Source organism: Tachypleus tridentatus, chromosome 6 (genome assembly GCF_004210375.1).
Source record: "Tachypleus tridentatus isolate NWPU-2018 chromosome 6, ASM421037v1, whole genome shotgun sequence".
NCBI classification, from domain to species: Eukaryota; Metazoa; Arthropoda; class Merostomata; order Xiphosura; family Limulidae; genus Tachypleus; species Tachypleus tridentatus.
Window position 1 is genome coordinate 55,480,874 of NC_134830.1, and position 17,194 is coordinate 55,498,067.

The window sequence follows — 17,194 nt, forward strand, 5'->3', positions numbered from 1 at the left end:
TTGTTTTTTGTTTTTGTTTTCATTCGAATTGAACAAGGAGCATTATCTAAACGTATGGCAATTCATTGTCTGGTTGGATTCAATTATTGCAAGCTTGGCTAAAGTCAAGTTACAGATTACAGACCTAAACAGTAAGGGAACGCTTTGTGTTTCAAACTTCATGTTTCCCATTTATTTGTTTGTGTTTATGTGCAAAGTTACAGAACCGCTTAGTGCGGGCTGGCTTTGTCTGTCGAGGGGATCGAGCCCTGAATTCTAGCTTTATAACTTTTTATCACTTTGGTGGAATCATTAAAATTATATTTATCAAATACCCCAAAGTTAGCTCCTCAGTTAAGAAAAAATATAAAAAACTCTCCTGCTTTGCATGTATATTATAATAAACATATGTAATGCTTTTGACGAGAAATTTAAATAAACGATAGAAATTGAAGCAAAGAAAATGGCAAAACATTAAAAATTGTCTACATCATAACTTTTATTGTGACACGTCTTTAGGTAGGAATATGAATTATTTAATTGGTGTTTCGTTTATTCACTAAATTTGACATTTATTTACCAATCAACATCTTACAAGCTTTTAATAACACACGAAGAGCACGCCATGTTCAATGTCAAATACCCTAGTTATAAACATCACAACAACAGAAACAGTTTACGTTTTCTCAACAGTATAAAGACTTCACAAAACCAGTTAAGTTTTCATTCATAAATTTCTGTATGGTTTATAAGAACAAAATGGCAAACTACACCATACAAATTTATTGTGTTAAAATCTTTTTTGTGTTTCATTTTTATTACATGTCTCTGAATTACTGAAATTTGTAGTGAACAGACCCTCTCGGACAAAATAACAATAAAAAATGTTTTTATGTTCCTAAATATAAAGCTTTTTCCCTATTACTTTTCTCTATAGTGATATGCAGATTACATGATAGAAATAACAACTTTTAAATCACATTCATTTAGGCTTAAGTTTATAATATAAATTACGAGATTCTTCTAGTATTCAAAGGATTGAAAGTTAAAGTTTTACCAGCAACAACATAGAGGCAAAAATAATTTTATACATTTAAGAAAGTGTACATAAAAAATAGATTAACGAGAAGGCAAATGAAACTGCTGTCCAGAGGGCCCCGAGACAAATGTGGGGCGCATATATTTAAATAAGATATTATATGTAAATTGTTGTTGAACGGTTAAATAATTATTAGAAAGAAAATGACTTTCTAACAAATATTTCTTTTATATTGTGAGTACTACTTGAAACTGTATTATATATATACGAATTAATAATTCTTTTGGAGGAAGATTAGTGGTGTTAAAATACGGTTAACAATTAAAAATCTACATTCACAAAAAAAAAGTAATTTGAATATAAATATACACACACACGTTTGCAGACGATAATGAGTAGTCAACCGTGAAACAACGAGTCTCGTACAACAACAATAATATACATGAGAGAGGCTCATGTTATGTACTGTCCCCAGGCTCCTGAGGTATCTTAATCCGTCACTGGTCTATATATTTTATGCTAACTTTGAAACATGTTTTATTACCCAGTGATCGCTAAATAAGAGAGGATCTCACCGGAATCTGACACGTTTAGTATCCACAAGTTAAAAGTAAAAGAACAAAACTGAGCAATCAGACCATATGTATGTCAGATGTTATGGCAGATTGTGTAGCTGTGGATTATGTATTCTTAAGGTTCACACACGTCTTTGTCAGATACTTTGTTACTGAACAGATATACAAAGAAGCAGAAGGAATAGTAGGAGATACAATCTTATCTCTCTACTTTGCTTCATAATTGCTTATGTTTTCCATACAGAATTATGGGTAGAAAAGAATTACCAATTAAATCTAAGTGCTCATTTATTGATAATTTCTTAAAGTGTTAACGTTTAGCCAAGTTGTTTCATTTCAAATAATAATAATTCATAAAAAGGATAACACATAGCCTTCATGAGGTGCTGAACGGACAAGCACCTAAAGAGAAACGTATATATAATGTATAAATAACACTGATTTTGTTAAATGACTATTCCACTTATAAGACATATACAAATTTATGTAACGTTCACAACTAAAACACATACTTTGGTTTTTGTCTATAATGAACTTCTAAATCTGTATCAAATCTTACACTCTGAATTATGTAACCAAAAGCGTATACGTTAAATGAAACCATTTGGTTTTATCAAAAACTAAATGAGTTTTGAGGTATAAAAGCTTCACCATTTTTATAAATTCAAATAAATTACTGGTGTACATAAAGTAAAGCCGTAAATAAAACAAGTACTGGCACAGGTGTACGTAACAAAATATTTAATACTTTACGTTAATTATAAGTAGAAAATGGCAGTAGCATTCCAGCTTACACTCTGCTCACTTGTTTACCTACGAACCTTGTGTTAGTTAAATCCGATAGACGTATGTGAACGCCTTTGGCCGAAGTCCTCTTGTGGCGTGGACTGCAAGCTGCAGAACAGTCGTAATACGTCGGTGAAGTGTTTGAGAATCCTCTGTCTCGCACACTTGTAGTGGCACTTCTGGCACTTGTGCGAACAGTGGCACGAAGATAAGCATTCCTCAGAGCAGTTTGTACCTGCAGAAAATATAAACAAGGGAAGACTGAAGCACTCGTATTATTGACAAACTATTTTTCTCATAACAACGAGAAACTTACTTGAAGTAAAAATGTATTCTCAAGGCAGTTGGTATGGGTTTTGAAACTTTAATTAAAATAAGGATGACCTGTTAACCTGAAGATGACCCTAAGAAGGCCGAAATGTTCTTCTGTACTTTATTTTAATTAAAGTTTTAATACTATTACCAACCGCCTTGAGAATGCATTCAAACTGCCTTTCTTACGAACTTTCGTACTAAAACTCTTGTTACTTTCTCCGAAATTTATAGCAGTTTAGCAGTTCCGAACGAATTATTTATCAATAGTGTTAAAATATTTATGTTTCCGTAAATATCAAATTTCACAACAACTAATTCTACAGATGAGAAAACACGGATAACGTTTTTACTGTTAGAACAAAAACTAGTTTTTTTCTAGTTTTTTTTGTCATGATGTTCAGTTTTCGACAATTAAACTTTCACGTTAATACAAACTGTATTTTTTAATTTTGAGAAAATATAACAGCCACTCAATGTTGTCGTTTTCTCAGTTGAGATTAGTGATTGGACAGGAAACACTTGCAACTTCCAAGATTACCGGTTTATTTGTTAATATAGGGTACTAATATATTTTTTTTATCAAATGTAATTGTGGCTCACTGGTTAGTGTGCTCGAAAGTGAATCCGAGGATTTAATGTTCACATCTCGTTGCCGCAAAGAACGTCCTATACTAGTTACCGAAATTCGGCTATGTAAGAATAGTCCAAAGGTTGGCGGTGAGTGTTACTAAATAGCTGCCAATTCTCTCGACTGTAAGTGCAAAATTAGGTACAATAGCTCTTTGTGTATCTTTGAGCGAAAATTTCTAAAACAAACAAACATTCCACACTCTAATTCTCGGTTAAACAAAATAACTGGTTAACCGTGACGGCTAGATGTGTTATATTATGTATAAATAATTTCTAAAACACCTCTTGTTTTAAAGGTATCGCTTACATGGCAGTAGTTTATGTTAGTTTTTGGAGTAAACACAGTTTTATATAAATTTAACAAGTTGCAAGGATATACGTCGAATTGTTTTGAAATTATAGCGGAAATTCTATGCTCGCTATTTCGTGTTTCTTGTTTATACAATAAAGAAATTACTAACTTCTAAGTAAACAAGTTTAAATTATACATATGTATATATATCACAATTCATTGGTTAGGCTTAGGTTCTGTTTCTTAAGGTATATGTTGAATTTCATTTGTTCTAGCAACTTCGATTTTGATTTATTTATTTTTCGTACAGTAAGTGTTATTTTCTTGTTTTTGCTTAATTTTGTGCGAAGCTACTCGAGGACGATCTGTTTTAGCTGTTGTAGAATACTAGAACTGAACGTTAATTATAACATCATCACGGTGAGCTTATTCAGTGACAGGATTCGAATCCGCTGATTGCGAATCAAGTATTCTAACCACCTAATTTCAAGGTATATGAGCAGAACACCTCACGAAGGTTTTTGTGTTTTGTCACTTACACAGCAAGATTTTGCCGAAATGGAGGAAGAAATATACGATTAAACAGATGTTTAGCTTTTCTAATTAACCTTTATCACAGAACAGCCTTCTTTGTATCCATAGCTACAAACACGTATCACATCCCTTAGAATGAAATGAAATCCAATTATCTAAAGGTTCACGAGATTCAAGGCATTTTTCCGGCAATGGACTCTATGGTAACACCGAAAATTCTTGAAAAGCAACTTACTTCAACGGCAGGTTTGTCCAACTGACAAACAACCAGACTAATGAATTATCATGAAATTAGAATATAAATAACAAACCATCAAAAGCTCTTGCTATTTTAGGTGTAATATAAATGATTATAAATACTAATGTAAGGTGATAAGCCACGACACGTTGATTGATAGATGACGCGATCTTACATTGCCTTAAAAAAAGTTATCTGAAAAACGAAAAAGATGGCGCTTCAAAGAAAGCTGTGTGTTGTAACCCAGCAGATCTTGCTGTTACTGATGTACAACATGCAACACGTGCAGCTGAGCTGTTGTTATTTCTCAATCTTCTAAATGTAAATCCGTAATAATCTTGTAAATAAACACACGCTAAAGTTTCTCACACTTTTATTTCCTCGTAACATGACACAAACTTCCAATCCTGTTCTAACATCAGTATAATACACTCAGCTGTCTTTATAAGGTATGAAGTTTAACGTCAGATAAATGTTGTAGAGCGTACACCATATAAAATAGAATAACTTTGTACATATTTTTCAACGACACTTTATGTAGAATTAAGTGAATGGGAATTATATCGAGTGATATATTTTTTAAAACCTTTATAAAAATGGACGTCAAAATTTGAAATTAGAATCATTCATTTTTTTTTTCGAGAGGAAGGAATCCAAGAAACGATAAAGCGTAAGAAGGAAAAACATTTCCAAACATTTTAAACACTTTTCTAGTTTATACCCCCAACCCCAAGCATTGGTAGAGGAGACCAGATACAGAGAGCAAAGTCTTCAGAGATGTGAAGGAAGGGATAGGGGTGAAGGAAATGCCCCTAGCATCAAAGTTAAAACCAAGATATTTTAGAGCAGGGGTGAGCAACTTATTTTCCATAGTTTAATCAAAGTGACAGCATTTCAGCTAATCTTCAATGTGAAAATTGATGGGGGGTTTCATGAACAACTTTCGTAAAATTTGGATTAATATCTATGCTCAATGAGCATCTCAGCTGTGCCTCTAAATTTATGTCAGTAAGCCGAGATCTGTATCTATACTTGAGAAAATCTAGCGTAGAAAATGTTGACTCACACACCCATATGGATCCAAACATGGAAAATCATTTTGAAATTGCAATCTTTAAATTTGGAAGATTCTCCTTTATCATAATAGTGAGCCACATCTCTCTAATAGAACATTTTTGTTTACCTTTTATGTGTTCTACACTTTGCAGGGTAAGCATCTCGTCTTCAAATCCACACTTATCCAAAGACAAAAAAGATGTAATTTCCTTACTAAAATTTCCTAAGTCAAATTGAAATGGATCACGCAAAAATTCAAATATCAATATCAAATTTTTAAGTTCGGAGAAACATGATTCAAACTTTTGAGATAGATTTTTGATCCCGTTTACATAGATATCATCTTTAGCATCAGAAAAATCATAGTCCTCATTATTTTCTCGAAAAATATTCAACTTTGCAAAGTGTGTCAAATCATTCTTTTGTAATTAAACCTCTGCAAGGAGGTTTAACTTCAACTGAAATTCATGAATAGACTGTGATTGTTCGCTTATTATTTCACCTCTTCCCTGAAGCTTCGTATTCAAATTATTCAAGTGAGCCATCATGTCGCATAGAAAGTGCAAATCACACTGCCATGACAAAGTTTCAATTTCAGGGAAATTTTCAATCTTACCTTTCTCAACAAGCTACTATTTTATTTAAGGAAATAAAAAAGTAAATTTTTCCAAAAATTTTTCTCTACTTAACCATCTTACATTTACAAAATTAGTAATGTTATCAAAAGTACAGTCACTGTTTTTCTTCAAAGACTCAACAAACTGTCGATGGATAAGAGAGCTTTTACTTCTAATATAATTCACAATTTTTACAACAGTGTTCCTCAATTTTCCTTAATTCATCACTTTTAGATATCTAAGCACATACATCTTCCTGATGCAAAATGCAATGGAAAGATGGCAGCGTGGACTTCACATTATTTTCAATTAAAAGCTGCTTCAAAAGTGAAACAAATCATAATTTCACCACAGTCATGGTGGGAGCACCATCTGTTGTGACAGAAACCAGTTTTTTAAAATCCAGATTCAATTTTGTGACACTTCAGGAAATTTTTCAAAGATGTTTTTACCACATGTTCGATCTCGTAATCCACAAAGGCCAAGCATTTTTCCCTCACTTGAAGATCTGAAGTTACATTTCAAACCCAAAATATCAACTGTGCAGTGTGACTAATATCTGTTGACTCATCTAGTGCTAAAGAAAAATGCAAACAGTCTTTTAATTGTTCAAGCAACTGGTTGTCTCTAACTCTAGCATTCTGTGGACAATTGTTCCTCGATTTAATTGCAAATTATTTACCTTTTGAAGAATATTATCTTTAATTTCTGAATCATAATTTTCCAACAGTTTCAATGACCACAATCAATATTTCTTTAACTAGTTCAGCATCAGAAAATGATTTCTATTTTTGAGCTAGATTTGTTTGTTTTTAAATTTTGCACAAAGCTACTCGAGGGCAATCTGTGCTAGCCGTCCCTAATTTAGTAGTGTAAGACTAGAGGGAAGGCGGCTTGTCATCACCATCCACCGCCAACTCTTGGGCTATTCTTTTTACCAACGAATAGTGGGATTGACCGCACATTATAACGCCCTCACGGCTGGGAGGGCGAGCATGTTTGGCACGACGGGGATGCGAACCCACGACCCTCAGATTACGAGTCGCACGCCTTAACACGCTTGGCCATGCCGGGCCCATTTTGAGTTAGAATCCAAGCTACTTTATAGCTGGCTAACGTATCGATGATAAAAACCTTTTTAGGCCTCCATTTTGTTCATGAAGTTGTGCTTTCAGAAAATTAATTTCATTCATACGATTTTTGCTATGAACTGGAAATTTTACATAACATTCGTTGTGAAAATTGTTAAAGTGTTGCTTAAAGTTGTATAATTTATTATTCCTAAAAACTTTGTTACACAAAAGACACGCTGACTTATTATTTGCTTCAATCACTACAAATTTCAACTTTCAACTTTAATTAAATTCTCGTTTCACGTTCTTCCACTCAGTCACCATTCTCTTTTCAACAGTAATGCCAGAATTAATTAAAATGTCTTTATTTTCTGAGTGTTCATCATCATCTGGATTCTTTTGTTTTCGAATTATTTACTCATCCATATTATAGGATTAGAAACAAAATACATTTAAACATTTGAAAGCTGCACTATCAAAATATGTTTGCAAGCGCATGCAAAACAACGCACACTCGATAACAAACATCTAAACCAGACTGATGTTACAAAATGAGCGTAGTTTGGGGCAGTGATGAAACGCACGACATTAGCGATGATGTAAGGCAGTGCGGTTGCTGATTACCAAATTTGCGATAAAAAATAAATGGTGGAAAAAGTTGATTCCTAAACTCGAGCTCGCCACATGTGGCCAGTGGTCATGAAGTTGCCTACCCCTGCTTTAGAGTCTAGACTCTAATGGCAATTTACTTGCGGGTAGTATTAATTAACAGTCGAACAGTGTTATAAATTATAATTCCTATTATAAAGATAAGTTTAACCAAACACAAACTTTGTTTTTATATCACTTGATACAGTTTCCACCTGATTAATTTACCTCAGACCGGAGGCTTAGCATAAGTCGGAGAGCTTATAACGCAAAAAACTGGGTTTCAATAACCGAGGTGGGCAGAGTAGAGACAGACCTGTATTTCATAACTTTATATTTAGCATGATAAAGTAAATAGATGTTTATTTTACTATTTAAAGTGTCATTGAATAATATGAGTAAAGAGAGAATTTAGAGTAAGGTTTTTTTTGTAACTAAGTAACTGTAATTTTTATCTTTGTTTCCAAATGTGAACCAAGTTTAAAAAATTGTACTCACTTCCGAATTCATGAAGCAATACAGCACGGCCAGAAAAATCCCCTGTTTGGACGAGAAATTAAAGAAAGAACAGCAAATTACACATTTTACGTGGAAAATAGACAAACGTTTGTTATTTCCATTTTTCCTTAACCCTAAGGGTTTGACATGTTAAAAATACAACTAGAACCGAAAACAATTCAAGTATCACAAAATAAGTACTAGTTTTAAAGCACGTGGAAATTTCTGGTTTTTAAAATCGATCAATTAGAAAAATGTAGAATCTAAATCAAAGCAAACATTCATGATAACGAGAAACCCACTTGAAATAAAAATGTAATTTAAAAGACATCTGGTATGTGTATTAAAACTTTAGTTAAAATATAGTACAGAACAACGTTTTGACCTTATCAGATCATCTCCAAATTAACAAAGAAAGTTAGCAACTGACCTTTGCTGGGCACATGTTTTAGGGCAAATATTATTGATGCATATTGAGTAAAACAGAAAAAACTAAACAAACACAACAGTCATTATTTTTAACGAAAATATTGGTTTCCAATTTTTTGCTCAATGAAATGAATGAAAGAACTAAACAAACAAATTATTTCCAGATCTATTGAGCCCACGTGTGTACACATCTATGTCAACAGATGACAGCACGCACATTGGTTTATATAGTAAAAAAAAAGAAACGTTATATATAATATTCAATGTTCATTTATTGATTAATATAGGAAAATATTTAATGTTACTGATTTCGTTTCAAAAATAAAAGTTCATTATTATTTATTTTTTTTATTTTGTGACTCTGGAGTGTTTTTGCAAAAGACAAACACAAAAGTTGGCGGTGGGTGATGATGATTAGCTGCTTTTCCTCTAGTCTGCACTCCTAAATTAGGGACGGCTAGCGTAGATAGCACTCGTGTGGCTTTGCGCGAAATTCAAAATCAAACAAACAAACTAGACATGGTGGTTAGCACCCCTAGTTTTGTAAAAACGTATTAAAACAGATATAATTTTTATAATACACAACATATGAAGTTAACGTCGCTTGCTATCATTGTCATTATATCATTAAGACATAGAATAAATTTCCCGTCTTAAGGTTGATGTAAATTATTGTTACTCTAACTATTTATCTAAATATACTCATTTTCTATGTAAATTATTTTTATTTCACCTGCAATGACTGTAAAACAGCATTGGTAATCATGTAAGCTTCTTCTAAAGTGGCGTCATCTTGCGGGTTGACACAGAACAATAGGTGAGTGATTCCGAGTAACGGGAACAACAGTACAGTTGCTTTAATGGCTCTTCTAAAATATACGGTCATAAGAAAATATTGTAGTGAATATTATTATCTGCTTTAGAATACCACGTCAACAATGACATGACAAGTACTACCACCCCTACCCCATAATATACCCCAACCTGACATTTCATAGCTAACTGAAATAAATACATTTTTCGAAATCAACTTTAACCAACGAAGAGGCAGAAAAGTGCAGTCGAAACAGTGACACGTTGGTAAGTTCCTTTGTGACGAAATCAAAATTAGGATAATTCGTGAAATGAATTCCTGGGATATTCATAAAATAATTATTGGTAAAAATCAGTTAGATTAACAACTTCTAATATTTATAGACAAGCCAATGAGTTTTGATAACACTACGTTTTAACAATGGATTTTATATCGTGTTGCCTAGCAACAAAATCTGTGAAGAAGTTTTTAACAATCTATTTCGTGTTTTTGTGTTACACTTACATGTCTGGATGATAATTCAGGCCAATTTGATCAAAAACCAGAGGACCGAAGTCAAGGTTTGTTTTAATGTCTTTTGCTCTACGTTAATTGAATCTATTTTTTGTGATCGTATCACATCCACGTGCCAGAAATATATCTGTTTTGTTGAAACACGTTTAAGACTTGAACAATAGTTTAAGTCTTTTTCTGTATGGCAAAATATCTGAAAATAAGAACTCATTGTACTTCCTACCTGATATGAGTTGCTTCACGTGAGCGTAGCCTCGTGACCAATACTCGAATTATGTTAACTAAAAAGACAAAATTCACCTGTAAATAAAAAAAGAGAGAAAACAGAAATTTAAATCTCATTTTATTTTCTATCACATGCATTTAAAAAAATACAGTTTTTTTTAATCTACAGAAAGTTGGGGATAAGCTACATTATACTTATAACGAATACAAAATCAAAGAGGGTGAAAGAGAACACAAATCACTTATGTTTTAAAAATGTTACATGCGAATAGCGCCACCTCCAGATAACCCACTGTGTAGCTTTGTGCTTAACATTAAACAAACAAACAAACAAAGCACCCCAACTTTCAATGATGACTAAGTGGTAAGTCTGAGGGCTTATAATGGTAAAAATTGGGTTTTGTTAGTCACAGAATACACAAAAGGATAGCCCGTATTGTAGCATTGTACTTAACAACAAATAATAACATGGAAGTATTTTTATGTTAGTAGCGGGAGAAGAAATAAAGTATAGTGAGTTTATAAAACGGGTTTCTTTTACTTGTACCCTGCTGAGAACAGCGGTAAATCTAAGGATTTGCAATGCTAAAATCAGGGGCTCGACTCTCCTGGGTAGACACAGTAAATAGTCAAATGTGGCTTTGCTATGAGAAAAATACACAACTTCTTTTACCTGCTAACTCAGTGAACGTAAACGTAAGGATGTATTCTAAACTCCTAGCTAAAAACTAAGTATATCTTAGACCTGTCACAAACTGGTTTCTATTCCTATGTTCTGCAGTCATAGACGAGGATGTATTTTCCTGGACCTTGTTTTGGTCCATGTGTTGGATAAGATGCCATTAAGACTGAAAATACTTAGGCCTAAATTACTAAGGGCGTAAAATCACATTACATATATATATATTATAAGTGAAAAAAGCGTAATAGTCCAGTCATAACAGTCACGAGGTTGTTTGAGATATGTCGATAATTATCATTAAATAAACCACATGAATTTCGTAAAAACTTTTATTGAAAGAAATATTCGATCAGTGGATATCGCCGAAACAACCTGAACTACGTATAGGAACTTATCTTTACTTGAGTAATTAGTGAGGGCATTAAAAGTTAGCTCTAGCGAGTCTTTCCAAACAAGCTTTCCTTTAAAGTTTTTAAACATTACTTGGTGCTCAAATAGACCTGACAGGCATCCTTAAAAGACCATTACTGTTAAACACAATCACTGAAGCACACTGATTTATTGGAGATTTAAGACCGAACAGCACTGATGTGCTTATTTAGATCATACTGTACTATACGAATATATTAAATAAATGAATATACTGGAACACACGTTCGTGTTAGAGGAAAATACTTAGAAACGCTTTTAAAGTCAATTTGGTTAGTTTGAGTCTTTCTGTACGTTAAGAATTTAGTTAATCTGAAGTGATTTGGAAACGACATTTTAGGAACTACTGGAGCAGTGTCCATTTAGATTCAAAAGAAAAACTTCATCCATCTTTTTAACGACACTGCTGTTTGTTTATCTATGGCTTGTTTTCTAATTATAGCATTTTCCATGAAATATTTGATTTTTAAGTGATAGTTATGAAGTTTAACTTGCGTTTAAAAAAATAAAGACATGAAACGGAAATTCTTTGGGAAGATTAGCCGAATTCGAAATGGTTCCTTACTTACATGTTATTTAGTGTAACTACAACAGACGGCAGTAAAGCTGCAATTTGTCTGCCAGTTTTGTTTAAATATATAAAGTTAATGAGAGAAGGCCGTAATTCGTAGCAATTTAAGTTAAGAAAAATATTCACTTAAAAAAAATTAGAATAATATATAGAAAATGTATCCTAAACGTCACGATATGCAGTACACTAGGTGGAAATCTGGCAACTTTAACTGAATAAAAATAAATTATTTGGAAGAATGGTATATAAATATTTTATGAAAATTTTCAGAATTGAAAAAACATAATTTTTCTAAACAAAGATAAAAGTATAAGCTTGCTATGCTCAAAGTATTATAACTTATATTATATTGTCTAACGTCACAATTTACCGGTCTTTCATTGGTCTATGTACTGGACTTGTTGACAAGTGTTTATCTGATTTGAAATTCTTCGACTAATAACATACCTTTAGAGTCATTGGGACTGAAACAGTATTTTATGTTTCTGTGTTGTTTTGAGTAAACTAATAAGCTTAAACCCATAGTGGCATTTTTTTTTCAAACGATTAAAATACACGTTTTTGGAACATAGCGTACACAACCAAGAGCGAACTTATGCCCATGTTAACAATTTATTAGTACTTATCTCTATAAAAAATACTATAAAGTAGGTTTGATCATCCAAGAGCAGTGTCGAACACATGGATAAAACACTTCGAATTAACATCCAGTTTCGGACAAAATAATTATTTAATAATTTCCTCGATTTTTCCAGCCGTCTAGTTTTAAAAGTAGATTTCTCAAAATAGCATGGTTTAAAGTTATGAGAATTACACATGATAATAAAACAGATTTAGTATATTTCTTTCGTTTTTCTTGTGGCCTGAAATCATGTCATTATCATCTTTTAATTTTTTTCTTTAACAAAGTGTTTTGATACAAGGATGTATTACCTGTATCTGATTCATCGAGTAAGAAAATACACTGCAAGAATATACCTAACTTTATATTAAGAACTGAAGGTAATTTATGAAACGAACACATGATATAAGAGACTTATTACAGAAATTTACACTTGGATATATGATTTAGCGTATTAGGCTTTGCTAGAATATTATAGAACAAAATAAAAATAAACTCGTCATAAATTCATACATTAGGGCTACCACATATATGTATGACGTCTGGTTTAAGGCAAAAAAAAAACCCCACTGGCGTATCTGCTGTGTCCACAGCATAGAACAGATCAGAAACATGGATTTTAAGAGTGGTAAGTTATTAAACTTACCGCTGTTCCGCTGGTGGTCGCGAGGCTTGGAATGAAAATATTGTTAGATTCTAAAGTTAATAAGACATCTTTACAAATTAACACACATTGATTTTTATCTGGCCCGGCATGGTCAAGTGGGTTAAGGCGTTCGACTCGTAATCTGAGGGTCGCAGGTTTGAATCCTCGTCACGCCAAGCATGCTCGCCCTTTCAACCGTGGGAGCGTTATAATGTGACGGTCAATCTCACTATTCGTTGGTAAAAGAGTAGCTCAACAGTTAGTGGTGGGTGGTGATGACTAGCTGCCTTCCCTCTAGTCTTACACTGCTAAATTAGGGACGGCAAGCACAGATAGCCCTTGAGCAGCTTCATACGAAATTAAAAAAAAATGTTTATCTAGAATTCAAAAATATGTTATTTGGTTATTCGTTCAAAACAAATCGTGTCTTTTACCTTAAACGTTAGAAATAAAAATACATTTGTCAATCAAGTATATGTAGATGTTCATATGTTGTCAGCTAAGCTAAATGCAGCAACTGGGCTGAGTGTGACAACTCATTCTCTTCAGGCCGTCGCCGCAAAAATATTCTTCACATTTTGGGACCGTTGATGCACAGTCCAAAATTAAGGGCAGCTAAGCCCAGGTAGCCATTTGTGGAACCTCGCCAGAGAAAACTAAAGGAATTTTTCCCTTGGTTGGGTATTTGTTTGATAACTCGTGTGGAATCGTGAGAGAAAGTGTTCTAAATAATTCAAGGAAATAAGTGTCGAAACTTTAAGAAGTCTGACGAAAAAAAAGAAACACATTCGTTTTTGATTTGTTTTTGGAAGGCGTTGTATTAACGTTTGTGTAGTATCCATAGGGTAAATAAAATATGCTTGAAATGAGTTACTACAGATATTTAGAAATATGGAAATAAATGTGTAAACTGTGCATCAATGCTTTTATACAAGGACCTCCATTCTGTATTACAAAAAATGAAACGTCACCTACCTGTGCACAGTTTTACAGAAAAAACTGGAGATGTTTTGAATGTTTATGAAACCTATGTGTTAAAATGTTACTTTGCAATATGAAAGAAACAAAAGAAGTAGGGCCCGGCATGGCCTAGCGCGTTAAGGCGTGCGCTTCGTAATCTGAGGGTCGCGGGTTCGCGCCCGAGTCGCGCCAAACATGCTCGCCCTCCCAGCCGTGGGGGCGTTATAATGTGACGGTCAATCCCACTATTCGTTGGTAAAAGAGTAGCCCAAGAGTTGGCGGTGAGTGGTGATGACTAGCTGCCTTCCCTCTAGTCTTACACTGCTAAATTAGGGACGGCTAGCACAGATAGCCCTCGAGTAGCTTTGTGCGAAATTCCAAAACAAACAAACAAACAAAAGAAGTACATATACATATGTAATAATTTAATTTGTAGAGTCTTGAACCTATTCAACGTTGTGGAGCTGCGCTTTAAAAAGTATATTAAATCCTTCATAAAATGGACAGTTTCGTTTGTTTTGAATTTCTTGCAACTCTACTCGAGGACTATCTGCGCTAGCCGTCCCTAATTTAGCAGTGTAAGACTAGAGGGAAGGCAGCTAGTCATCATCACACACCGCCAACTCTTTCGCTACTCTTTTATCAACGAATAGTGGGGATTGACCGTCACATTATAACGTCCCCACGGCTGAAATGACGAACATGTTTGGTGTGACAGGGATTCGATTCCGCGGCTCTCAGATTACGAGTTGAGCGCCCTCACCACCTGACCATGCCGGGTGAGAGTAAAGAATATTCTCACACAATAAACATTACAAGTGATGAAAAATTGGTTGTGTTATGATACATGGTGTCCAAAAAGTTTGGAACCAAATTAAGTTTACAGAATGTGTCCCACATGCTGTCCTCATAATTCGAAACACATTTAGATTTAAAGCAAGATTAACTCGACCTTCTCGTGCTTTGGCAACACCGTAATTAGTAACGTATCTAAAATTAAGAAAAGCTGCAAACCACCAATGGCTCCGAAGTTGTTGGACACCCTGCGTCGTCATATAAGTCAGTGTCACATGCTATCTTTATGTTTTTCAAATCAGAATTCAAATGATTGTTTCATACTTGATTTATATTTATACTTAACACTTACAAACAGTAGTTAAGACAGGAACTTGCCATATCAGACAAGTACATAACTGATCGGTTTGTTTAAGACTTATTTTAACTTACTGACAAGGCCAGGAGCATGGGGCCAGTGATAATCCAGATGAACGGCGACTGACCATAGCCTTCCCAACATGGCGTCATCAATGTTTTACTAACACTGGCAGCCCAGGCAATAATCAGGATCAGAGGCAAACCTAAACGTTGTGTAGGTAATAAATTATTTGCACGTGTGTAGGTTGGTTCACATATTAATAATACACAAAAGAAGTAATGAGGTGGACTTGAAAAGAAACCTATGATAGCAGTACCAAAATCAATGTGCCATTAACTATAGGTATATTTGAGAGTCTTGTTACGAAAACACATAATTACTTGTGTTCAGTTTACATGTACTACCTGTTTTGAATGACACATCTTCCCTATTCATCAGTTGTTTCAGTTTAAGTTGTTGGTTCCAATCAGTTGAGATAAAACGTTACCTGCTAGTGGTGGACAGAGGTTATTTGTCGATACCCTTCATTCTAGACAGACACATGTGAATGGTCTATTAGTTGCAAGATATTTGAATGTGACCATTTCGATGGTTCTATGTCTATTTTGAAGAAGGCCATCAGTACGAAAAACCTCATATATTTTACTATATTTATTTCTATCATATATCATATATTTTACTGTGTTTCTGTGTATGAAAGAGGTAATATATTTTACCGTGTTTTCAAGAAGCAGATTTGCAATACGCTGTTACAATACGACCAAACTTTGTAAGACAATTATCTGTGCCTTATTACCAGGATTTTGATGAACTGGTCTGATGAATTGGTCAACGAGAAGTAGTGAAATAAACTTTATGATTGTTTCAGATATGAGACAGAATTATCAGAATCATATAACTCGGATTCGGAAATTGATCTATGTCACGACAAGGAAGCTCTTATTCACTAATGAATAGAAAGTGTATTAATGTCATGATAGGAGGCTCTTATCCACTAATGAACAGAAAGTATATTAATGTCACGACAAGGAAGCTATTATCCACTATTAAATAGAAAGTGTACACGACAAGGAAGCTTTATCCACTAATGAATAGAAAGTGTATTAATGTCACGACAAGGAAGCTCTTATCCACTAATGAATAGAAAGTGTATTAATGTCACGACAAGGAAGCTTTATCCACTAATGAATAGAAAGTGTACACGACAAGGAAGCTTTATCCACTGATGAATAGAAAGTGTATTAATGTCACGACAAGGAAGCTCTTATCCACTAATGAATAGAAAGTGTACACGACAAGGAAGCTTTATCCACTAATGAATAGAAAGTGTACACGACAAGGAAGCTTTATCCACTAATGAATAGAAAGTGTATTAATGTCACGACAAGGAAGCTCTTATCCACTAATGAATAGAAAGTATATTAATGTCACGACAAGGAAGCTATTATCCACTATTGAATAGAAAGTGTACACGACAAGGAAGCTTTATCCACTAATGAATAGAAAGGTAATTAATGTCACGACAAGGAAGCTCTTATCCACTAATGAATAGAAAGTGTATTAATGTCACGACAAGGAAGCTTTATCCACTAATGAATAGAAAGTGTATTAATGTCACGACAAGGAAGCTCTTATCCACTAATGAACAGAAAGTATATTAATGTCATGATAGGAGGCTTTTATCCACTAATGAACAGAAATTGTATAAACGTCACGAGAGGAGGTTCTTATCCATTAATGAACAGAAAGCGTATTGCTGTCATGATAGGATACTCTTATCCACTAATGAACAGAAAGCGTATTGCTGTCATGATAGGATACTCTTATCCACTAATGAACAGAAAGCGTATTGCTGTCATGATAGGAT

At 33.8% G+C, this 17,194-nt stretch overlaps 1 protein-coding gene across 1 annotated transcript in view; it reads right to left on the reverse strand.

The window, feature by feature from the left end:
• Positions 1-470: 470 nt before the first annotated feature.
• The window catches only part of LOC143252561 (corticotropin-releasing factor receptor 2-like), a 95,348-nt gene continuing 78,624 nt past the window's right edge, over positions 471-17,194 (reverse strand). Inside the window, exons 7-11 of the mRNA XM_076504896.1 lie at positions 15,399-15,529; positions 10,260-10,336; positions 9,443-9,578; positions 8,281-8,322; positions 471-2,614 (exon numbers count right to left, since the gene is read on the reverse strand). Of these exons, the coding sequence (XP_076361011.1) occupies positions 2,384-2,614; positions 8,281-8,322; positions 9,443-9,578; positions 10,260-10,336; positions 15,399-15,529 (617 nt within the window). The 3' untranslated portion in view covers positions 471-2,383. The remainder of the gene's footprint in view (positions 2,615-8,280; positions 8,323-9,442; positions 9,579-10,259; positions 10,337-15,398; positions 15,530-17,194) is intronic.